This window comes from Poecile atricapillus, chromosome 12 (assembly GCF_030490865.1).
Source record: "Poecile atricapillus isolate bPoeAtr1 chromosome 12, bPoeAtr1.hap1, whole genome shotgun sequence".
Classification (NCBI taxonomy): Eukaryota; Metazoa; Chordata; class Aves; order Passeriformes; family Paridae; genus Poecile; species Poecile atricapillus.
This window is the reverse complement of record NC_081260.1, coordinates 1733074-1757130: the sequence shown is the minus strand read 5'-3', so window position 1 is coordinate 1757130 and position 24057 is coordinate 1733074. Positions and strand designations below refer to the sequence as shown.

The following is a 24057-nucleotide window of genomic DNA, read 5'->3' as shown; positions in this document are numbered from 1 at the left end:
AGCTCGGCAGGACTGAGGGGATCCTACAGCAAAACAAACAAAACACCAAACTGCAGCTGCCAAACCCCAAAACTGGGGCTGGGGCAGGGGCTGGCACTGAGGCCTGGTGTGGGAAACAGAGAGCAAACTAAACAAGCAGCAAGCCCAGCCCTCGCTCACTCTTTCACCTCTCATTTCCTCTCTTTCCCCCCAAAATTCCAACAGGAAGCCCGAGATAAGGAGAACGGTGCTGCTACGATAACAAAGTTTGCGCTGCCAACTTTCCTATCGCTCGGTGTGAACTTTCCTTCTTTAACTCCACCAGCCTTCAGGAGGACAAAAGGCAAAAAGTTGTAATAAAATCACATGAATTCTCCCAAGACAGGAAAAACTCGGCTCCCGGCACTCTCTCCCAGCAGCTGAGCGTGCACAACCCCTCATCCTCCCCATGCAGCCCCAGCCCAGGGATGGAACCACAGGGGCATTGCAGAACGAGCCAGCAGGAACATCCATCACCAAACACAGCTCCCAGATATCTCCCCAGGAGTACAAGGAATCAAGGAATGCGCTCAGGAAACCGCGGTATGTACCGGGCATTCCTCGTAGAAATCATATTGAAAGGTAAACCTTAGTGCCAGAGAGCCCTGAGAAAATAAACATTCAGGCACAGCCACAGCCCACTGGAACTCGCTGGGCAGTTTTGGGGTTGGGTTTTTGCTCATTTTTCCACCCTTCCTCCTCCAAATCCCTTTGTCGCTCAAGGCTGCTCCCCTCAAAGGATGATTTTGGCTTCTGTTTGATCGATTCCCTCTCCATGGTGATCCCAGCTCATTTATTACCTTTCCAGGAGATTCTGCAACCTATAAAACTAATGACACAGGATGGCCAACAGGCAAATAGAGCAAATTTGAGCTGTTTAACAACCCAAACCATCCTCAACATCAATTTTATTCACTTGGTTTATTTTTTTAGGGAAGGAGATTGACTCTGTCTCCTGTGAAGTGAAGCAGGTACCTCTTGCAGATAGCTACAAGTGAAGAAGGGGAACGGAGCCAACAGATACCAGAGAATTTTCCTGGGCTTGGATCCCTGGCTCCTGAATTTCCTCCCCACTAAAATGCCACGGAACGCTTTTGGGGACGATTGTTCCCACCCAGGGACTCAGGGAAAATTATTTTTTTCTCTTTTATTTAGAGCTAAAAGCACTTTGAAAGTGCCAAATTTGCCGGATTTAACTCTTTTTCCAATCCTGCCACCATGGAAAAGCCATGGGCTCCCGAGCCCTGCTCGGCATTTAACTCCCAGCACACAAATCCTCACTGGGAAATAACTCCATGTCTCCATCTGTAACCTCCAGCTTTGTCTTTATCCATCAGTTACAGGATTATTTTTTTCTCAGAGAACAGCAAATAAATAATAGACAGCTGCCATTAGCATGAACTAATTAAATCATCAAGGCAATAAAATTCCAGTGACCATCAGCAAAGATAAAAACATTTTCAAACTGATATTTTTGCTTGTTTTAAGCAATTCTGATTTCTCTGGAGTGGGATATAATATATTAAAAAAAAAAATTCCCTAAGACCTCTAACAGAAGCACAGAACAGAGAGATATTTTCCAGAGGAAAAGGTATTACTATTTCCAGACATTCCCTTCGTATTCTCTCCAAACTTCTCGTGCTGGATCCCCCAGCCAGCCCTGCTTCCAAGCTGTAAACATTGCAATTTCAGGCTAGAAGCACCTCTAAGTGCTGGACACCTTTCCAGCAAGCCCATAATCCACAACTTAGCACTTCATTTTCCAGAAAATCAATGTAAATAAAGTCACACGGAGCAACCCATCTCAAAAGCTCGTTATCCTCGAGGTGGGCAAAGATTTTTCTTAGATACATTCCCCAAAATTTGATACATACACACACATGAAAGAAAGAAAAGAAAGGCAAAATCAGATTTCTAGAAAATCATAGCAAAACCCAACCCCTCCGTATCTGTTGCTTTAGCAAAGAAAAACAAAGCTTGCATTGCCCTTTCTCCCTTTTGATCTTTCCTTCCCAATTTGCAGAGACAGAAACCACGTACGACCAGAATAAAAAAAGCCAGCAGGTTATGTTTCAGTCCCTCTCACATCTCTGAAAAAAGGAGCTGGGTTACATCAGTGTGGACATAGAATTTGGAGGCTTTGGGGTTGAATCTTCAGAAATCAAATCAAATCATCAAGGCAACACAGATAAATAAACTAAGTAGAATTTTTCTCTCTTTTTTTTTTTTTTTCCTTTGTGGCTGAATGTTATTTTAGCAAAGATTTAATCCTTTAATAGGATTTCTCAAACACCCCCCTCCCCCTTAAAAATGCCCACAGCTCGATTCCATTGCACACACCAGCACCTCTCACCTGGCACCTACATGGTTACTCTCACAGACATTGCACATTAACTGCTTGCTAGAAATCACACACAAAATGACTTATTATTAACTTGAGCCTCTATTTCAAAGGAAAGCAAAACAACACAGCCAGTGCTCACCACAGCCAGATCATTTTCACTCTGCTGCTGCCTAAAGAAGCACAGCTCTATCTCGCTAGCACACAACTGGATCGCCGTTATTATTTATCACATTTAAAACCCCGGCAAAAGCAGCTACAACTTACAGGCATACTTAAACGACAAGACATGACAAAAGATTTAGGGAGAGATAATAATACCAACGTCATACATATCACAGCGAGGCCATGTTGAAGCTCAACGCGTTTCCCCCCTCAGTAAGAAATTCTCTCTCTCTCTTTCTCTCTCTCTCTCGCCTTTCTCTCTCTCTCTCTCCCGCTCGTGCTCTCTTGTTGAATTGCTAGTGGTAGTAGTAGCCCCCAACAGCTCAGGAGAAAAAATCCATTTAACGAGTGCCCAGGAAGAACATGAGTATGACATTCACAAGCAATAGCACCACAATCACTGCAAAAACGACCACCGTTTGAACATCCAAGGTCATGGTGCAATGCAGAACACTGTAGTGTTCGAGGTGTGGGGCTGGCAGATTTGGAGAAGTCAACCTCTGCTCTGTAAGACTGTCCATACATCCACCATGCTAGAATAGAGGAGAAAACTGTTCCTGGTTTTGGGTTGGTTCGTAATGCTTTGTGCTCTGCCTTTAGTTTCTCCCCTATCTGCTGTCTCTAGCTCATTCTGAGCCCGCTAAGTGAAGCATCATCACAACCAGTGAGCACTCGGGATGCAAAAATCCTTCCTTTAGGAAAAGAGCGAGCGCTGTCTGCAAGCTTCTCTCTCTGTCTCGTCCCCCCTCTCTCTCCGGGTCTCTCTCTCGCTGGCTGGCTCGCTTTTTAATTCGTCAAGCCAGTGCAGATACGGAGCCCGTGTGAGTGTGACAGCTCTGCAAGCTGCTGCGGCTGCATCCCTCGGAGCGAGGCGGACCCTGGCGCATACAAATCAGCTCCAGTGACCAGGCAGCGACGGCATCCCGGCTGTCACTCAAACGCAGAAGGAAGCGCTGGCTCCATAAATACGCGAGGCTTCCGCCCGCCGAGGCAGCGAGCGGCACGCAGCCGCGGCTCTGCCCCCGCTCCCCCGGCGGCTCCGGCCCGGCGGCTCCGAGCGCTCCGAGCCGCGAGCATCGCGCTCCGCACCGGCCCGGGATGCGCACAGCACCCCTGCACAGCATCCCTGCACAGCATCCATCCCTGCACAGCATCCCTGCACAGCATCCCTGCACCTGCACAGCATCCATCCCTGCACAGCATCCCTGCACAGCATCCATCCCTGCACAGCATCCCTGCACAGCATCCCTGCACAGTATCCATCCTTGCACAGCATCCCTGCACAGCATCCATCCCTGCACAGCATCCCTGCACCTGCACAGCATCCATCTCTGCACAGCATCCCTGCACAGCATCCATCCCTGCACAGCATCCATCCCTGCACAGCATCCCTGCACAGCATCCATCTCTGCACAGCATCCCTGCACAGCATCCATCCCTGCACAGCATCCATCCCTGCACAGCATCCCTGCACAGCATCCATCCCTGCACAGCATCCATCCCTGCACAGCATCCCTGCACAGCATCCATCCCTGCACAGCATCCCTGCACAGCATCCATCCCTGCACAGCATCCATCCCTGCATAGCATCCCTGCACAGCATCCCTGCACCTGCACAGCATCCATCCCTGCACAGCATCCCTGCACAGCATCCATCCCTGCACAGGATCCATCCCTGCACAGCATCCCTGCACAGCATCCATCCCTGCACAGCATCCATCACTGCACAGCATCCCTGCACAGCATCCCTGCACAATGCCAGCCCGCTGCTGCCGGGAGGGGACAGCGAGCAAAGCGGGTGTTGTAAGGAAAAGGAGATTCGTGGTAACCTGGGAATTGGCTGTGAGCCTGAAATGGGGGAATTGGGCTGGGGGAATCAGGTTTTAGAGCTGTACAATCGTCCTCCTGTCATGAATCCTATAACCTCTCCCCTCTGCACTGAGCTGGCTGTCTCCATCTAGGAGTTAAACTGAATTCTGAGTCTACAGCAGAGATCTATAAAAGGGGGGGAGGACAGATGGAGGATCTTTATTCCTTCTGCGGCAGCCAGAAATGCTCATTCCTACATTAAAATCACACACACACACTCAGGGTTTATGGTCCAGGTGCTACCCCAAACCCCAATGTTAGCTCTCAGAACCAGCAGGCACCTCAGAGAGGCATCACAATGCACACAAACCAGATACACTCAGCTGGAAAAAGCAAATGATTTTCCAGACAAAGACAAATATAGAAATGCTGCCAATGCATATGCATAATGCACTGAAATGTGCATCCGGGGGCTGAGCACGGCACCTTCCAGGAAAGCTGCGCCTCCGAACGTTCCCACACAGACACGAGGCCAACAGGCACCACACAAGCACCTCGTTTGTTCTCCTGTAGCCAACAAGGAGAGCTGGGGAGGACTTTCATGTCTGAACCTGGCCAGCTTCATGTTTTAACCTCAGCCCCAGCACCAGCCTGCCCTGCAGTGTCTTTGAAGGGCACCAGCGTTTGGGGAAGGGGCAGGGGGTGATGCTCCAGCCCCAGCTCAGCACTCACACCAGCACTAAACCCAGCTGTTTCATGCAAAGCTTGGTTTAATTCGCTTTCTTTGCCAGAGGGCTCCCTCAAAACCAGGAGGGTCCTGTATCCACCCCAAACACCATCACAGGAGAGACCATGGCAGGACTGGCTCTTCACTCGATGGTCTCCACTCAGAGCCACTGGTTTGTGCCAGACCAGCACTCAGCCAGCACCACCCTGCTCGTTTCTGAGCAGCTCTGGAGCACGAGTGGGCTGGGACGGCTTTGGAGATGCAGAGGGTGGCTTGTGTTGAGCAGCATTAGAAACAGGAACAGTTTGGGTTCCTCAGGTGGTTCATTTTGGGTGGCAAGTGCCAGCCAGAGGCTCTGTCCAGCTTCTGAGGCCCCTGCTCTGTCCAGGCAGGGAGTTTCTCCTTCAGGAGGCCACTGAAATCCCCTTTTTTCACTTGTACAATCACAGGAGGCTGCTTTAAAGCTGCCCCGTTAGCACACATGCCAGGCTGGATCCAGGTGATGGATCTGCCTCATCCCCAGCTTCCAAACCTGCATCTTCTCTCGAGGATCCATTTTTAGGACAGCCAGTCTGTCTGATGTAATTTTAGCTTAATCAGAATAGCAAACATAGAATGATTTGGGTTGGAAGGGACCTCAGAGATAGTTTAGTTCCAATATGTAATAGATGTGGAATATTTCCTATTATTGCTACCATCCTTTCCCAAAACAACACAGGCAATTTTCCAAAACATAAACCTGAACTTAAAAAAAACAGCCAGGAAATTCCAGTTTCAATCTCAGAAGCAGCAACGACTTCCCCAAAACATACAACCAGCCTGAATTCCGAGGGATTTTATGGCCAGTTTATCTTTTCCTCTAACCTGCAGTGAGCACAGAGGGAGCCTGGGTGTGGAGCCCAGAGGAAATGTTAGGAGAAGCCCAGTGGAGATGTTCTGCTGGTCCAAATCCCCCAGGGCATCCTCAGCGGGCACAGCCCATCCCTGGCTCTGTCTCCTGGAAGCGCCAAGGCGGTTTTGAGGCAGGACCCCCGAGGCTTTGCACGGAGCCAGAGCAGGGCAGGGGGAGCAGCAGAGGCTGGGAAACCTCCAGAACAAAGGTGCACACATCACACATGCTCACTGAGCACTTCCGGAGCCCAACGGGAGGGGTTCACTGCCAGCACCGAGCCTGGCAGGGCTGGGACTGCCATTCTGAGAGAGATGAGCCACTCACAGCACGGGGGAGGGCACGGAGAAGGAACAGAGGCACAGAGGCACAGAGGCACAGAGACACAGAGAGACAGAGCGACAGAGCGACAGAGAGACAGAGAGACAGAGAGACAGAGAGACAGAGAGACAGAGAGACAGAGAGACAGAGACACAGAGAGACAGAGCGACAGAGAGACAGAGAGACAGAGAGACAGAGCCACAGAGAGACACAGAGAGACAGAGCCACAGAGAGACAGAGCGACAGAGAGACAGAGAGACAGAGAGACAGAGAGACAGAGAGACAGAGAGACAGAGAGACAGAGAGACAGAGAGACAGAGCCACGGAGAGACAGAGAGACAGAGAGACAGAGAGACAGAGAGACAGAGAGACAGAGAGACAGAGCCACAGAGAGCCACAGAGAGCCACAGAGAGACAGAGCCACAGGGCCACAGAGCCACAGAGCCACAGAGAGACAGAGAGACAGAGAGACAGAGCCACAGAGAGACAGAGCCACAGAGGCACAAAGCCACAGATCCCAGAGCCATCCCCTCCTGAGCCCCCAAACCCCCCACAGGAGGCTGTGAGGATGCTGAATCCTGGAGGATGCTGAATCCCGGAGGATGCTGAATCCCAGAGGATGCTGCATCCCAGGAGAGGCTGCATCCCGAGGGGGCTCAGCTGCAGCATCCCCTTCCCCAGGTCAAACACCCCCTAAAAGATCAGGCAGGAAAGCCCCACCTCACCCAGGGACAGGTTTGGGGCTCCAGAGGAGGCTCTGTGTGTGTGTAACAGCAGCACAAACAGATTTACTGCAGAGAAGCTTCTATTTAAATTATATTCGCAGTATTCCCAACAGTTCTTGCTGCTTTATATAATTTCCCATGTTTTCTGCGTGCACTAAATGTTAATTTTACTACGAAAATGGATGGTACCTTCCTGATAAAGCACACCTACACAGCAGGGGTTTATATAAAACCACGGTGAAGTTGAACTTCATGGAATTCTTCCCGGGAAGTTTGGTCTAACGTTCTGCACGGAACAAGGAACGGGAAGATCTGTACCAGTTACATAAAGCACCACATCCCTCACTGCACACAACTTGCAGAACTCGGGGAGCTTTGGGGAGCGCAGTTTGTGATGCAGGATCAGCCTGGATGAGGGAGGAGGCTGAATTTCAGCACTCAGAGGAGGGACAGCAGCCAGGGAAGGAGGCTCCAGCTCACATCACACCCGTCCAGCCTTGGATCTGCATCCCTCTGAGGGACACACGGATGGGATGGGGAATTCTGGACACACAAATAAAAAACAGAAGGGTCCCACACTGATATTAATGACAAGACAGGAATTTTGGAGCAAGCACAGGAAACGGATGCTGCCAAATCCTCCCGTGCGGAACGCACCGGGCTCAGCCTTGTGACCACGTCTCCCTCCAATGGATGTCTCCAGTAATTAGCACATCCCACTCCTTGCAGCTCAGCAGGCACAGCTCGTACTCAGCAGCCAGCATTTGGGATTGGAATGCTCACAGCTCCCGGATTCCCCTTCCCTGGTCCCCTCCTGAGGTGCCAGGACAGTCCAGGGCTGTGAGGCTGTGCCAGCTCCAATTCCCTGCCCTGCTGTCTGTCCATCCATCCATCCATCCATCCATCCATCCATCCATCCATCCATCCATCATCCATCCATCCATCCATCCATCCATCCATCCATCCATCCATCCATCCCTGTGCAGAGTAACAACCTCCACTCTGGGACAGGCAGAGGTATCTCTGTTTTCCAGCTCCACCTTCTATTAACTGGGAAAATGAGCCACTGAACTCTTAACCTTAATTAACCAGAGAATTCTGGCCATGCTGCTGTAGGGATGGGGCAGGAGGAGCCCAAATCTGCTACCCTTTGGCCAAAGGAGATAAATCTCAGTGAACTGGGGGAAATTTCACACAAAATCACTCAGTGATTCTGAGCAGGAATAGAATTGGTGTGGATGGATGAAATTCACGGTCAAAGGGAAAACACTGCTGGTGACTGTCAGCCCCAAACTGCTTCAGCTCCTCTGGATTTCTTCTTGGAACACCCACCCCAGACCTTCAGGGCACCATGAGGGAAGTTTAAACTTTCCAGCTGAATTAATTGTGCCCCCAGGAAGGAACAGCCAGCCATGGAACCCAGGGATGTGTGGGCACCTGCTCCTCCATTCCCATTTTCCTGCACTCACAAACGCTGCTGTGACGTTGGACACCATGGGGGGGTCACTCAGACTCCATTAGAGATTATAAGAAAACCATTAAATTCTATTTTTTTTTCCCCTAAATCTAAGCAGGAATTAAACTCGGGGTTTCAGAGATTAAAGGCCAGTGAGATTATGATTTGCTGTTTCCAAAAAGGAGGATTTCCTTAAGCTGGGAGTTGCATCTTTTTCCTTTTCTCTTCATGGAACGCCTGCCAGAGCCCTCTTTTCCATCCTGGGCCAGATGGGAGGCACCAGCCTGTGAGCTGCAAAGAGCAGATTTTTCCTCAAGAATCTCCATAATCTTATATGTTTATGGAATGGCTTCATGGGAAGCTTTAAAAATCCCCAAACACCTAAAATTCCTTATCCAAACTGCAAAATGAAGGAATACTTGTAGAGACTTGGACTTGGGCCTGATTTGAGCTGTGGAAAATTAATTTTCCAGTCACCCACAGTTCCCTGCCTGTTCATCCCTCAAATGGAAAGCTTCCTCACTGTCCACATGAACTTGGGAAATTTTTCCAGTAATTTCCTTTTTCAGAAGGATTTCCTAAGTTGAGAGCCAGCAAAGCAGTGAAGTGGGAGAGAAGGTGGATGTGGGAGAGAGCAGGGAAGGACCACTTGAAGCAAGATGCCCTCGTGGCAAGGCTGGGAGTGCTGGAACGAGAAGAAATTAAGTTTCTAAACCCCCTTCTGCAATGTTTAGAGCACACAGGGCACAGCTGGAGGTTGAATTCAGCTCCATGACCACTTGGCCAAAAGCTGCACAAAGCTCAGAGGTCATGGGGAAGGACCTGAGCATCTCTGGGTCACTGTTCCAAGCAGTCCATGAAAAAAAACTGAGCCCCAGCAGCGATGTCCCGATGGAATCAGTGCCACAGCTCCTGTGACACCACACAGACAGTGCTGAAATGGCACAGAGAGCCTGTCTGGGGGGGCTCAGTCCATTGTACTCCTCTGGATTGCAGTGAGAACAATAAATCTTCTATTTTTAAGTTTACTTGAACTTAAAGCATTAAGACAGACTAAAATCTCGTGCCCCTGGCAATGGTGTTGCGAGTGCTTTCTGCCCTCCTTGCATCTGCTGCACACTCCAGCCTGCACTCCAGAAGCATCTTCAGCTTCCCAGTGATGAAAAGGAAAATAAACCCCTCAAATCCTGCAGAAATCAGATGTGGTAACACCAATTACCCTGGTCACAAAGACTTCAGGGGCTGAGCAAGTTCTGTCTGAAAGGACCCATCCAACCCAGATGCTCCGTTTCAACCTTATGTAAGCTCTCCTTGTCTGAAAAAACCCCAGCCCCTGGCCTAAAGGAACACAGAGACCTTTACTTCTTCATTTCATTTCATTTCTCAGCTTTTGGGCTCACTGTTGAGCCTGGAAAAAAGTAAAGAAAGCAAAGCCCAAACTGCAGAAAAATCCAAGGCAAGTCCCTTCCTTGGGGGAAGACAAGTGCTCCCTCCAGGCACTCTGACATTCAACTGCAGAATCTTCACATCAGCACAAGTCTGGGCAAAGCCGTGTGTGAAAAAGAAATTACTACCTGCCAGAAACTAAAAGTAAATCCTTCTGAATTCAGGGTCAGTGTCCCCAGTGGGATCCCTGAGCAAATCAGCTGCACAGGCACAGGGAAACTCTTTGGCATGAAAATCAAAGGGTGCATTTCAGCACCTGCAAGGGAATGAGGACGAAAAGCAATCGGCCAGAGCTCCCTGCAGCCTCCTCACCCCCCTCCTGCGACACTTGGCTCTGCCTTCCCTGGGCTTCTCCTTGTCAAGACACTGAGGAAAGGAAAAACCATCTCATTAAGAAGCTGACCCGTGGGTCTCATGTTCTTCACACAAATTAACCCAGAGAATTGGATGTGTTTCATAGAAATCGTTTTCTCCCCCTCTCTCTGCCTCCCAAAAAAAGGAGAGGGAACAGCCTATTGAATCTGGCACTCTTTTAATGAAGAAAACAGTGCAAGCCAACCTAATGAAGTAGGAATTCCAGATGGATAGCAGTAGGTGTATGAATAGAACATAGTGCACTCGTTTTTATCAGCAATATCAGCATTCACAAAAGAAGTTTACAGCCTTTTTCTACTTTTTTTCTCCTTTCTCCAAGCGAGGCAGGTGAATGCCTATAGGCTCCATTCCCTCTCCCAGCTCAGAGGGATTCTGTGAGAGCAGTGAGAGCGAGCACAGGCTGCTGCCTTCCAGGAATGGCCAGCACTGCCCTCCTGCAGCTGGTGACAATGTGTGACAGCCACGGGCACCCCGGTGCCATGGGGAGCTGAATGTGCCACAGGGACCCTGGCTGTGCCACAGGGACCCTGGCTGTGCCACAGGGATCCTGGCTGTGCCACAGGGACCCCAGCTGTGCCACAGGGACCCCAGCTGTGCCACAGGGATCCCAGCTGTGCCACAGGGACCCTGACTGTGCCACGGGGAGCAAAATGTGCCACAGGGACCCTGGCTGTGCCAGAGGGATCCTGGCTGTGCCAGAGGAAGCCTGGCTGTGCTACAGGGATCCTGGCTGTGCCACAGGGATCCTGACTGTGACATGGGGAGCAAAATGTGCCACAGGGATCCTGGCTGTGCCACAGGGACCCTGGCTGTGCCACAGGGACCCTGGCTGTGCCAGAGGAAGCCTGACTGTGCCAGAGGGATCCTGACTGTGCCAGAGGGATCCTGGCTGTGCCACAGGGATCCTGACTGTGCCACAGGGATCCTGGCTGTGCCACAGGGATCCTGGCTGTGCCACAGGGATCCTGACTGTGCCACAAGGACCCTGGCTGTGCCACAGGGACCCTGGCTGTGCCACAGGGATCCTGACTGTGCCACAGGGATCCTGGCTGTGCCACAAGGACCCTGGCTGTGCCACAGGGACCCTGGCTGTGCCACAGGGATCCTGGCTGTGCCAGAAGAAGCCTGGCTGTGCCACAAGGACCCCAGCTGAGCCAGAGGGATCCTGGTGTGAGGAAGCACACGGACAATGTCCCCTGTGTGGGACACAGCTGCACACAGAGGCACAGGAAGGCACCTGGTGCTGCACAGGGCAGCACAGTGACAGTTCTGTGCTGGTGATCAGCAGCACCGAGGGGAAAACCCAATGGGATGGAGCTGAGCCTTGCTGTGCTGCCTGGAACACAGCCCTGCAGGAGCGGAGAGTGCTTCAGGTGCTGCCTGAAACAAGCAGAGAAGGTGTGCTGCAATTCACTGCTGGCCAGCACCATCCTGGGTCACATCCAAGGAATTCTGCAGCGTGGCAGAACAGGGAGGAAGGGGCTGGGATCCCCTCTGAACACACTTCTGGACAAGAGCACAACTCCTTGGCTTCAGTTGGAGTCACCTGAGCTCCAGACAAGGAAATCTTTATTTCTCATGCAGACTGAGCTGGAGATTTCACAGCCTGAACCTGGCTCCTGGGTAAGGCACTCCTGGCACTCCAGCCAGTCCCTACCAACACTTGTCTCTCCTCTCTGCCCATATTACATAACAAGCATCTCTCTTTTTTTTTTCCATAAGTCGTCTTTTCATAACAATAGAAACTATTGGAGCCAGAGATAACTTGATGAATTTTTCCTATTATCTAAGAGCTTAGTCACTCAGGGAATTAGTCATGTTCAAAATAACAGCCAGGCTCAAAGAGATTCGGAGCAACCATTCCAGAGCAGAAGCAGCTAATGTCATAAATACATTAAGATGTCAGCTTGAAGCATTTCAGAGATTTTTCAAGAAGTGTTTGAAAAAAGAAAAACCCTTTGATGAGATCCAAGGAAATCAGGTTCTCTTCAGTTAAAAACACCTCGTGGTTTGCAAAGGCTGTGGTGCTCAGGCACTGAAACCCTGAGCAGGAGGGACAGATGGACGTGGTGACCACATGGGGTGTGTGGCTTCCCAGCAAGCACAGCCTGCTCAGAGCTCCACCAAATCCTGCTTCCCATGCCTATGGCACCCTCCCAGGATTTTCCACACGTCCCTGATGGATCTCAAGAGACAGAGGAGGTATTGGAGTGTCCCTTTTCCAGCAGGTAGGAACGGGGGCCAGAGCCATGGAAATGGATCCAGGCCTCCTCCCAGCCCCTCCTGGGACTGACACAAGGACAATCATCAGCACTGAGCAGGGATTTATCCAAACATTTTTATTTACCACAACATCAGCCCTTTCTTAACTGGGACATTTGGAGCAGCAGCACTGGCAGGAGGCCGTAAATGAAAGGTTAAAGCAGCCCTAAAGTGGGAGAGAAATGGCAAACAGCAACAAAGAAATGCATTTGGTGGGATGGACTTTGGCCTTTGGGGGCTCCTGCACTGCAGCACCCACGGAATTCTCCAGACATGCAGAGCTCAGGCAAGCCAAGCACCATCTCCAGTGACAGGAGAGCTGCATGGACAGGAACAGCTCCCAAACTTCCCACTCTGCTGTGGAAAAGCCCTCCCTGCTGAGGCCACAGGGCATGGAGACGGGGCAGCATCCTCTGCAGGACACCCAGAGCACTCAGGAGCTTCCCTGGGGTTGCTCCAGCACTCCCTGCTCCCTTTGATCTCTGCACAAAAACTGCTCTGGGTCTCTCCAGTCCCATTTTCCCCTAATTTCTGGATACCACAAATTTCCTCTTTCCATTCTGCCCTGGCCTGGCTTCTCTCCACCAGCTGCTTTTGCTTATCCAGACTTTCAAAAACAAAAGTCAAATCCCAACTGTTTTTTTCCTACTTCTCTTCTCCAGACTTCCCATTGAGATTTTTAGGATTACGGAGTGCAAAGGGTACTTTGTACTTCCAATACCCTGTGATTTTCAGACTGACAAGTGGAAAAGAATCAGTGAGGAAAACTCAGGGGTATCTCCACCAATTGCAGCATTTGGCCCTTTGATTCACCTAATTCATTTTCACCATATTTTAGGTTGTGATGATTTACAGGAGTTTACTTTTTGTTTAGGAGAGAAATGGAAAATATCAACAGCACCTTGATTTTAAGGATTTGAACAACAGACAGTGTAAAAATATCATTACTTATGGCTAATAAAGAAAAAAGTTGGGACTGTATCTATTGAAGGTGATGGCTGCACTCACCTGGACTGTCACAGGCACAACATTAAACCCAAAAGGAGACCCTTTGTGAGGAAATTCCACAGAAGATCCACATTTGTGTTACTTGTAATACAATCAAAGACTTGGGAAAAAACTCTGCCCTTGTCAGATAAAAAACTGATCCAGAAGAGGCTGTATTTTGTCCTGGTTTAATCCAACTCATTTGATTACCATGCTGGATCAATATCCTCTGAAGAATGCCAAACCAAATAATCATTGTGCTCACACACTGCTCAGATGTGCAGATTGATTCTCATCACTACCAATGACAATTAGTTGAAATTTTCTAGGTTAGGAATAAATACTAGAGGGTTCAGCAACATGGTACCAGTGAAGCATGGAAAACACCCCCGTGGGATGCCAGCATAATTGGCAAAAGATTAATTGTTTAAGAAATGGGAGGCAGCACATGCAAAGGAGGGAAAAAAGAAGCTCCGACAGCTTAATATTATGGAATAATAGCTTGGGTTTAAGGGCTGATTTGGAAAAAAAAAAGCCACCTGCCATGAGAACAAAAGGTACAATCACTTGTAAAGCATTAGTGACACGCTTCTTAAAGATGAGTAACTCTGAAAGGGAGCAGATCTCAGTGTTGAACCCAAGCTGAGAACAACAGAAAACAGCATTTTGAATAAATCACTGCTGTGCAGAACTTGGGAGAAATCAGGCTAAAATCCAGGTTTTGACCAACGTGCCCGAGCAGAACAAAGTCCAGGGATGCTGTCAGAATAAATGTATATTGCTGGTCTTTAGCAGCACACAGAAAATAATATTGGAGTAAAAAAGCATAACAGAGACTCGGTGCCCATGGAAATGGGTCCAGGGAGGCTCTGGATGAAAGGGTGAGGGTGTGCATGGCACGGGAGGCTGTGTGAGCCAACCTTCACTCAGGGTCAGAGCTGGTTGATAGTTCCACAGTACATTTTAGCCAGCAGACTGAGGTAATAATAGTCCCACTGAATTGCTGAAATGCAGCTGCTCCTGGTGTGGAATAACTCACTTGTTTAGCACAGGCCACCAAATGATCAACATCTGAAGCACTAAAATTTCAAATAACTTCCCAGTGGGGACAGCAAGGAAATCTGCATTGGAGGGAATACTGCTATCCACACTGGCACTTGGCCAGGGCATCTGGACCAACACATCTTGTCTTCCTAAAGGAGCAGAACTTGTAGGGACCAAGTGTTGGCTTTAGGTGCTCCCAACATCCCTGTGCTCCAAGGGCAGGAGCCCCTGAACCCTCGGGCCACCCATCCCCAGGGAAAGATTCCTCACTGCCAGGGACTGCAAACACTTCTGCTGGATTGATCTTATTTGGTTCAGTTTTACTTTGCTGGTTTGAAATAATTTCTTTACTTTCAGACATCTGGAGATACGTGGAATATCTCCAAATACTGCTGAGGCTGTTGAACTGCTGCATAAAACACAGAAACCACAGCTCTCTCTTTTATTTCTCCCTTGTTAGAAGGAGCAATATTGGGAAATTCCCGGGTAGAACCTGCTTCAAAATCAATCACTGGAGTTCTACTTTCTCCCCAAAATAGCTTCTCTTACAGGCTACAGCAACCACTGTAATTTCTCTCCAAGAGAAAACAAGGATTAGACCGAGGAGAGCAGAATAACACAGCTGCCAGCAAGGAAAGAATCTGGGAAGATGAGAGGGCAAGAAAGTGTCAAGTCTTGTGCTGTGTCAAGTGGAAAAGCACTTTGTCCTGCACCATCCCCAGCCCCTCCCCAGCAGCCAGCTGGGAGAAGAGGGTAAAGGAGACAAGAAGAGCCTCCCCCGGCTCCCCAGCACCACTTTTAATCCCTGGCAATGGGACCCGGCACACGGCGACTGGCGGAGAGAGAGGGGCGAGCTGCGGGACGAGGAGGACAGAGGAGGAATCGCATCCCTGCGGATGCTCCGAGGGTGGGAGGCGGCAGGAACCCCCCGAGGTGCTGCCGGGTGGGCAGGACCTTAAACAGGACCCCAAACGCTGCCTAAACCCCACAGGGCACCGCCAGCACCGCCCGAGCCTTTCGGGAGCACAAAGCCCCCAGCCCCGGGTGCGGGAGCAGCGGAGAGGGGATGAGGGCAGGAGGAGAAGGGGCAGCCATCCCTGCCGAGGGCTCCCCGCTGTCAGCAGCATCTGCCGCTGCCCCGGGAGCCGGAACGCGGGGGCTGAGCCGGGTGATGCCAGCCCGGGCCGAGCCCCGGTGCTGCCGGAGCCCGGAGCAGCCCGCAGGGATGCCCGAGGCTCCCTCCCGCAGCACCGGGAGAGCCAGGGAAGGGAGAACCCCAAAGCACCGCACGGAGCCGGGGGGGAAATGCCATCGCAAAGGCGAGCTGGGCACGGAGGGCGAGCCGGGCAGGAGGAGGAGGAGGAGGAGGATCTCTCTCAGTAACAACCGCATCTCTTCCCGGGGAAGTTTCTCAATGAGACGGAGGGGCCCTGCTGAGCCGGGGGAGCTGAAGTTCCCCTCTTCCCCGGGCACAGCAGCCCCCCGAGGGGCTGAGCGAGGCAGGCAGGGCGGCAGAGGTTCGGCGGAGCTCAGCCGGAGCCTCCCCGAGCCCGAGCAGCGCCCGCCGGCCCCGCCAGGCTGCTGCAGCCTCGGCTCGGCACACCGGGCTCCCCCCGCACCGCAACTCATCATCCGCCGGAGGGGCACATCCGACAGGTCCCGGCTGCCCCGGGCACTCCTCTCTCTCTCCTCACAGCCCGCAACACGCCCGGGGAACCGGGCAAAGCCTCTGCTTCCCCCCCCGGAGCCACCGGCTCGCCCTGCGGAACCCCCTCCCCAGCACTGCCGCTCCCTCCCACGCCCCGAGGCATGCCCACCCTCCTTCCTTCCTCTCAATCTCTTCTTTTGCTCAGCAGTTTGGGAAGCAGAGTCTATAAAATGGCTACAGAGTGATCAATGGTTTCAAGGACAGGGAGTAAAGGAGGAGTCAGGAGATAGGACGGAGGTTCATTTCCCTGTCAAAGTACTGCAATAAGAGGAAAAGAGAAAGACATAGCTACCTGAACTCACCATTCCTGTTCCATCCCTTAGCCACTGCATCTTGCTTCTGATGATGTCCTTATTATCAGGGAGGGGAAGGGAAAAAAAAAAAATCCCTACTGCCTGGCGAGAGCTGGCAGGAAAAAAAAAAGAAGCCCCCCACCCCCACCCTAGCCTGGAGCTTTCAGTCAGCCATCCCTCAGCCCGGCAATCCCGTGCCTGTCAGGAGCACGTTATTAGCAGCCTCCTCACTACCTGGGATTCTGCTTATTTATTTCAGTCACGGACCCAGGGATTTGAGGGGAGGGGGATGTCCTTCTTTTCCTTCTTTTCCTTTTTTTTTTTTCTTTTTTTTTTTTTTTTTTTTTTTTTCCCATGCCGTGCTTTGAAACTCTGCAGGAGGGGAGGGCAGTAGGAGGGAGGGGAGGGAAGGGGGGACCATGCGAATTTGGGGAGGGTCCTGCTGCCGGTGGCCGGTCACCCTGGGCCCCAGCGCTGCAGGACGCCGGCTCTGCAGAGCCAGCACATGTTCCACGCTCAGCAAGGGGCTGGGGATTTTGCTGACGTTCAAAGGGCAGCAGGTTCTCATTCTGCTCTCCACACGAAGGATGAGTCCCCTTCCCACTGAAAGCAAAGCTCCCAGCCCAGCGCCGCACCTGATCCTCGCCCAGCTCCAGCGCCCTGCTCCCCACTCCTGATCATCCCCTGCCTGCTCCCCCGGATTCTCCCCACTTTCTGGCCACAGCGAGGAAACGAGAGCCCCTCTGCACAGCCAAGAAAGCAAACACACACTCCTGAAGCGTTGCTCATCGATCCGGCCACCCACCACGTCGAGGGAGAGGAGATGGCGGTGTCTGGCGCTGGTTAGAAGAGGCGGCGGCAGCATATGGGATGTGTAGAGCCAACTGGGAACGGGGCTGAATCCTCGCGGATCCTCCAGCTGGGACACGCACGTCGACATGGTTCTCCCCATGGTGGGCACGAGGATGTGGGGATGCCAGGAGTTGGCCAAGGCCGCTCACGGCGCCGGTGGCGCAGCCCCTGCCGCCATCCCGGGGCTCGGTGCCCACAGGAAGGGGCAGCCCGGAGAAGGACTGACACACCCCTGAGTACAGGAAAATGCCCCAGCGATATTCCCAAAATCCCCTCTTTGGCAGCTGAGTCTGCAGCTGGCGTCAGGGACAGGAGAGGGCAGGTAGGAATCGTGGAGACAACGTGGGGAATGGCTGGCAGCGTGCTCTGGGCACGGGCAGGACACCGGGGACACTGGACATGCTGGATCCACGCACAGGATGTGCTGTAAAATCTGTGGAGAAGCTCCAATCTCCTCAGTTCCAGCTGCAGAGGATTTAGGGTTGTGTTTGCACGGGTTTTTTCTCCACGCCTCAAGGGCAGAAGGGCATTTGGATCTCCCGCTCCTGGCCTCTGGAGGAGTCAACATTTTCCCTGCAGCTGGAGATTTTGAGTCAGGGAACAACACGCAGCTCCTCGTGACTGCCACTTTCTGCTGGTCCTGTGCCACTCAGCAGGATCAGAGCTTAGGTGTCTTCACTTATTTATTGAAATGGGACAGACCAGAAGTGCAGGCAGGACTGAAGGGACGCTGCCCAGCGTCTCTGCACTGCTGGGGCCCCACACAGCCTGCTCCAGTTCCATCAAGCCATATCCCATCACCTTCTGTACAGGCACTGACAGCCATCATTATTCCCAGAGATGGCTGACAAAAGAAGGAGACAGGAGGCAAATGCTTAGAGCTGTCCAAACTTCAGAATTCTGCCTGAGTTTCGAGTGACAGAAACACCAGGTAAGTTATTTACATCCACAGGAGGGCTCTCACTGGAAAATCCCACGTGCTGGAATGTGTTGTCAGTCAGGGAGAGCCCCATCTCCTGCAGCAGGTGATGGCCATGGCTCATGGAATTCATCTCACAGGTACCTCACCTGCTCGGGATGTCAGCCAGAGGCAGCACAACCTCACCAAAAAACTGCAGCAAAAGCTGCAGGGGCTGGGAGAGCTGGGACAGCAGAACTGGCTGACAGACAGACATCTCCTGAGTGGACAATGCTTCCCTCAGAAACTTGGACTGAAAACACAGCAATGATCAGGTTATCTCTAACTGAAAGGAAACATTAAATGAGATCTGCACTGTTGTCAGCACACATGCAGAGAATACAACAATGACCCTCTTAAGCACAAAATCAGCTTTAAACCGTGCACTGCATCATCCAAACTCCTCTCACTTCGGTCAAAGTTGCACCCTGGCAGTGCAAATGGGTTTGTTTGGCACATCCCACCCTGCTGCTCTAATTGGGAATGTGGATCTGGAGGAGGAGGAGGATTTTTCTGTGCAGGACTGTTACTCAGGAGCAGAATGATCCCAGTTTCTCTCCTGCCAGCTGTTGATCAGGCCTGTCAATAAGGCTCATATTCCACTCTTTCACTTCCTATGCCTTGTTTACTCTAAGCTGATTTGAGAAGCAAACCAAGAGTTGCCAGGTTAATTCTTGCTCCCTGCAAAGGTGCTGAAAGGCAAGAAAGCCCCAGGATCAGCCAAATCTCTGAATGGGCAGCAGGCTGCACACAAATCCCATCCTGCCCAGAGCAGTGGGGCAGCCGTTTTCTCTGGCACAGGGAAGCTCAGAGAGAACCCAGCTGCATTTCCCTGCCAAGAAAATGCACCTCTGCTGCCTCATTGTCAATGCAAAGCGCTCTGCAGGCAGCCAGCGGGCAGGGGACCAAGCCCAGAGTCCCTGCCAGAGCAGGGGGAACAGGGAAAAGCCACCTGTGAGCTTCTTCTGGGTCCTGTACAGGGCTGTGATCATCCTTGTGGGCTCCTTCCAGCTCAGGAGATTGAGGGATTCTCTGATTCTCCAGCTCCCTGCACTGGAGGAGAGCATCTCCCAGGGATGGGCAGGAGGTGCTGGCTCCTGTGCCAGGGACTGCTGCAGCCTGGCACACCCGAGGGCACGGGGGGCTCTGTGCCTACCCAGAACACCCCAGAGGTTCAATAATCCCCAGCACAGCCCCGAGCTGGCTGTGAGACACAGAACACTGTGGGATTGTGCTACGGGCACTGCTCTGGTAGGAAAACCCACATTGCCCACGGGGAAACGGAGGCAGCTCTCAGGGTGCGGTGCTTGGGCACAGAGATCACACTGCAGGCTCCTGCCCTGCTCTTCAGCTCACAAATAAATGGAATTTCTACCATCTGAGCACATCCTGGCGAGGGAGGAAGGAGGCTTTGCTCAGTCTGGGGGATCTCTGCAGAGGAAATCCCCAGGAAGAACTCGTGGATTGCTCATCAATAACACAATGTCCCAGTCAGTCTCAGCAGAGCTGTGGGCTGCTCATGTTTGACCTATCACAGCCTCCAAAAGTTTCTGTCTTTTGAATAAGGATCAAAATCAGCTGCCCTGCTTCACTCTCAGCCTAGGCCAGGCTGGAGTCTCCTTGTGACTGAGCGGAGAAGTGAAGGCAGGGAAGGAAGGGGCAGTGTTTACCTCTGCAGTCACAGTGACTGCCTGAATTATCAGATTAATGCCACTTTTCCACATGTAATTTATTTTCTCCTAATTCCCTGCAACTGAAGAGCCACTCAAAAGCCAAGCAGGAGGACACTCAGTATCACATCACAGTGAAACAGCAAAAATAACCTTGGTCCTTGTGCCTCATCCACCACATCTGGAGTCATGGAAATAACACACAGGAGACTTCACTGGCATTCCCTCCACAGTCCCATCCTCCCAGAACCCACCCTGCTCTCCCATCTTTATTTCCAGTTTTTATTATTTAATTGGATTTAATATATTTTTATAATTTACTATAATTGATAATTTAATTCAATATAATTTTATTATTTAGTTTTTATTATTATTGCAGGGCAGCTTTTGGGAGCAGAACCCTCGTTTGAGACACCCAGAACCCAGCCCTGGGATCCCAAACATGAAGGTTCATTTCCTTGCAGCCTGTGAGAGCAGCATTGCAGGATTTCACCTGCCTCTCCTGTCTTTTCTTCCTGCTATTGTGTTACCACATCACCACTGAAATCTCCTTTAGATCTTCAAGGCCTCCCTCCCTTAATCCCACTGGGAGAGTTTTGCTCTTTTGGATGTGGGAACTTTTCCCAAAACGCTTTTTCCCCCACCCTGCTGTTGGTTTCATGAGGAGATTTCCCTTCTCTTGCTTTTCACCCCCTGCCTTCCCTCCCCATCCAACACCTCCCCATGGAAATTTCAGCCTGGAATTTCCTCACTGAGGCAGGAGAGGCTTTGGAGAGCCCTGTCTCACGCTGCTATTTCACTGCTGCAGAAGGCAGATGTTCCTCATTCCATATCACAGAGCACAAATATGTTCCTGCAGTCATTGTGTCTATTGAACTGCAAAGAACAGGCACCAAATCCTACAGGTTAATTAATGAGAAAGGAGGGGAATTTGTCTAACCTCTACTAGGAATTCTCCAGCCTGGCTTTATAAACCAATCAGCCACGCTGCACAGCTATGAAACTCGTACCTTCCTGCAGGAAAAAAAAGCCCAAACCCCATGGAATACTCTGATAATGGCCCAGTGCCTCTCTGATTAGCACAGCAATAACACAGCGCTTCGGGCTCTTGCAAAGTATTATTATTATTTATGGTACATTACAAGGGAGTTTGTTTGTTCTTTAATAGGAGATGACATATTCAGAAGCCCAGATACGAGTGTCCTCCTGAACTAACTCTGACACAAAGATAGTTTCAGTCATAAATTATAGAATCATAGAAGCATAGGACTGGAACAAGTGCCTGAAACATTTCTCTCCGTGATGGATGTGATTGGGATCTGGCTGTTTACCCCAGCAAGGGAGAGAGATCATTACCTGAGAACCAGGGGCTTCCCCTCACCTCCTCAGGTGACACGGTGGCTACTGGCAGGGACAGACAGGGCAGCCCAAACCTCTCCCCCTGCTCCAAACCCCTTCTCCAATCTGGATCACTTGTATGCACACTCTGTATGCTGGTCCAAACTCCACTTATTCCTAATTAAATTAGGAATTTAACACATTGGGCATTATTAATTAATTGCAGTATTTCTATTTAGCAGTCCCAGTGCAAACAGCCCCCATGTGGCTCCAGGCAGAGGAGTGTGCCACACACAGTCTGCTCCATGGCAGAGGAGGGAGGGCATGGACTGGGCATGGCCATGCTCACAAAGACCCCCCTCCAAGAGTTTTTTGTGGGATTTTACCAACAAAATTCCAGCTTCAGCTTTGGAGAGGATCAAAACCAACTGGAACTTTTACGAAAGCCCTAGTGGGAAACCACAGGTTGGAAAGCTGCTTGTAAAAAGCAGTTTTTTTATTAAGTAACCTCTTCAGTTCACTGCCCACAGTCTGCCAGACACACAGAGGTTCCTCCCAGCCCTCTCCAGTCTTGGGAAGGCTGGAAAACAGGCAAATCCTGGATCTGCCTGCTTCCAAAACATCTCCTTCAAGATGGTTTGCATGTTGTTTACTATTCCTTCTCCTGTCACCCCCGCCTGACTGACAAGACTCCTGATGCCTCAGCCCATTTGATTTGCTAATATCGCTCAACTTTTTCCATTTGCAAACCTCCCATCTCTGCTTTAATGAACCCAAGGAGTCTGTTGCCAAGGAAAGCTCTCTGTTGCCATGCCCTCTGCTTTAGAGGTGAAAATTAATAACCTGCAGACAAATTAAACTCTTTGGGTGATGAGGAAAGCACCCCAGTTCACATCTCCAAGCCCAGTGAAGTCTCTCCAGCATCCAAGTCTTCCTTATATCCATCTGTCACTAGCACTGCCCTAGTTCTGCTTATTTAGGGAAAATCCTATGGAGATTAAAAAAAGGAATAAAACTAAATTTGAAACTGAAAGGGCTTTACAAGCAGCACAATGCTCATATATAAATTCATTTCATTTGTGTACTAAGAGATCTGCAGCCAAAAAAGGTATTTTTTTTAAAAGAAAACTAGAGCTTAGCATTGCTGTTTGTGAGATTGACAGGGAAACAATAAATGCTGCCCTGGGTCCTGCATTTTGAGGACACACTGGCAAATCCATAAACCCTGAGGCTGTGCTCCTCCCTGGTGCCTGGAGGGACATTCCGTGCCGGAATTCCAGGATGGAGCCCGGGATGGAGCCTCCAGAGCCCTCAACATGGCTCTGTCTCGTGGCCTGGGGGCTCTCAGAGCCCTGCCCTGTCCCAAACCAACAGCCAGACTCACACCCAAACTCCTGTGTGTCCCAAACCAACAGCCAGACCCACACCCAAACTCCTGTGTGTCCCAAACCAACAGCCAAACCCACACACAGCTCCTGTCCCAAACCAACAGCCAGACCCACACACAGCTCCTGTGTGTCCCAAACCAACAGCCAGACCCACACACAGCTCCTGTCCCAAACCAACAGCCAGACCCACACACAGCTCCTGTGTGTCCCAAACCAACAGCCAGACCCACACACAGCTCCTGTGTGTCCCAAACCAACAGCCAGACCCACACACAGCTCCTGTCCCAAACCAACAGCCAGACCCACACACAGCTCCTGTCCCAAACCAACAGCCAGACCCACACACAGCTCCTGTCCCAAACCAACAGCCAGACCCACACACAGCTCCTGTCCCAAACCAACAGCCAGACCCACACACAGCTCCTGTGTGTCCCAAACCAACAGCCAAACCCACACACAGCTCCTGCCTGTCCCAAACCAACAGCCAGACCCACACACAGCTCCTGTGTGTCCCAAACCAACAGCCAGACTCACACACAGCTCCTGTGTGTCCCAAACCAACAGCCAGACCCACACACAGCTCCTGTGTGTCCCAAACCAACAGCCAGACCCACACACAGCTCCTGTCCCAAACCAACAGCCAGACCCACACACAGCTCCTGTCCCAAACCAACAGCCAGACCCACACACAGCTCCTGCCTGTCCCAAACCAACAGCCAGACCCACACACAGCTCCTGTGTGTCCCAAACCAACAGCCAGACCCACACACAGCTCCTAACCCTAACCCTAACCCTAACCCTAACCCTAACCCTAACCCTGCCTGTCCCCTCTCCCCCACCCCAAGCCCGTGAGGATCCTGCTGGAGCTGTCCAGCCTGGTCCTACACCACAAACACATCCAGACCCCAGAACAGAGCTGCTTTTCCTGCCATGGAAAGCCCAGCAGTGAACTGGCACAGCCTGATGATGCAGGCACAGCCCAGCTCCCACTCAAACCCACAGGATTCCTGCCTCAAAAACAACTTTACAGCTTGGCTCTCCACCAGCAAAGCACAAGGCAGGGAGGTTGATTTCCCAGGATCTCTCATCTCCTCCAGGCAGGTGAGGAGGGCTTAACAAGCAGCTCGTATTTATGGCCACGGTTCATAGGGATGCACGGAGCCATCAGAGGATTTCACATTCACTGGGTGCTCCTCTCTGTTATTTAATTCAAGCTGTGACCCCTGGTCCTGGATGCTGAAGCAGCTCAGCTCCCAGCCCTGTTTTCAGGGTCTCAGCCAGTCTG

The 24057-nt window shown here is 51.3% G+C and overlaps 2 protein-coding genes across 2 annotated transcripts in view; both read right to left on the bottom strand.

Annotated features, from left to right (window-relative positions):
• Nucleotides 1-24057, bottom strand: part of ARHGEF9 (Cdc42 guanine nucleotide exchange factor 9) — a 192611-nt gene that overhangs the window by 103901 nt on the left and 64653 nt on the right. The window lies entirely within an intron of this gene.
• Nucleotides 1765-3140, bottom strand: LOC131583424 (uncharacterized). The gene has a single exon (XM_058847471.1). The coding sequence runs from the start codon at nucleotides 3043-3045 to the stop codon at nucleotides 2866-2868; it is 180 nt and encodes a 59-aa protein (XP_058703454.1). The 5' UTR covers nucleotides 3046-3140; the 3' UTR covers nucleotides 1765-2865.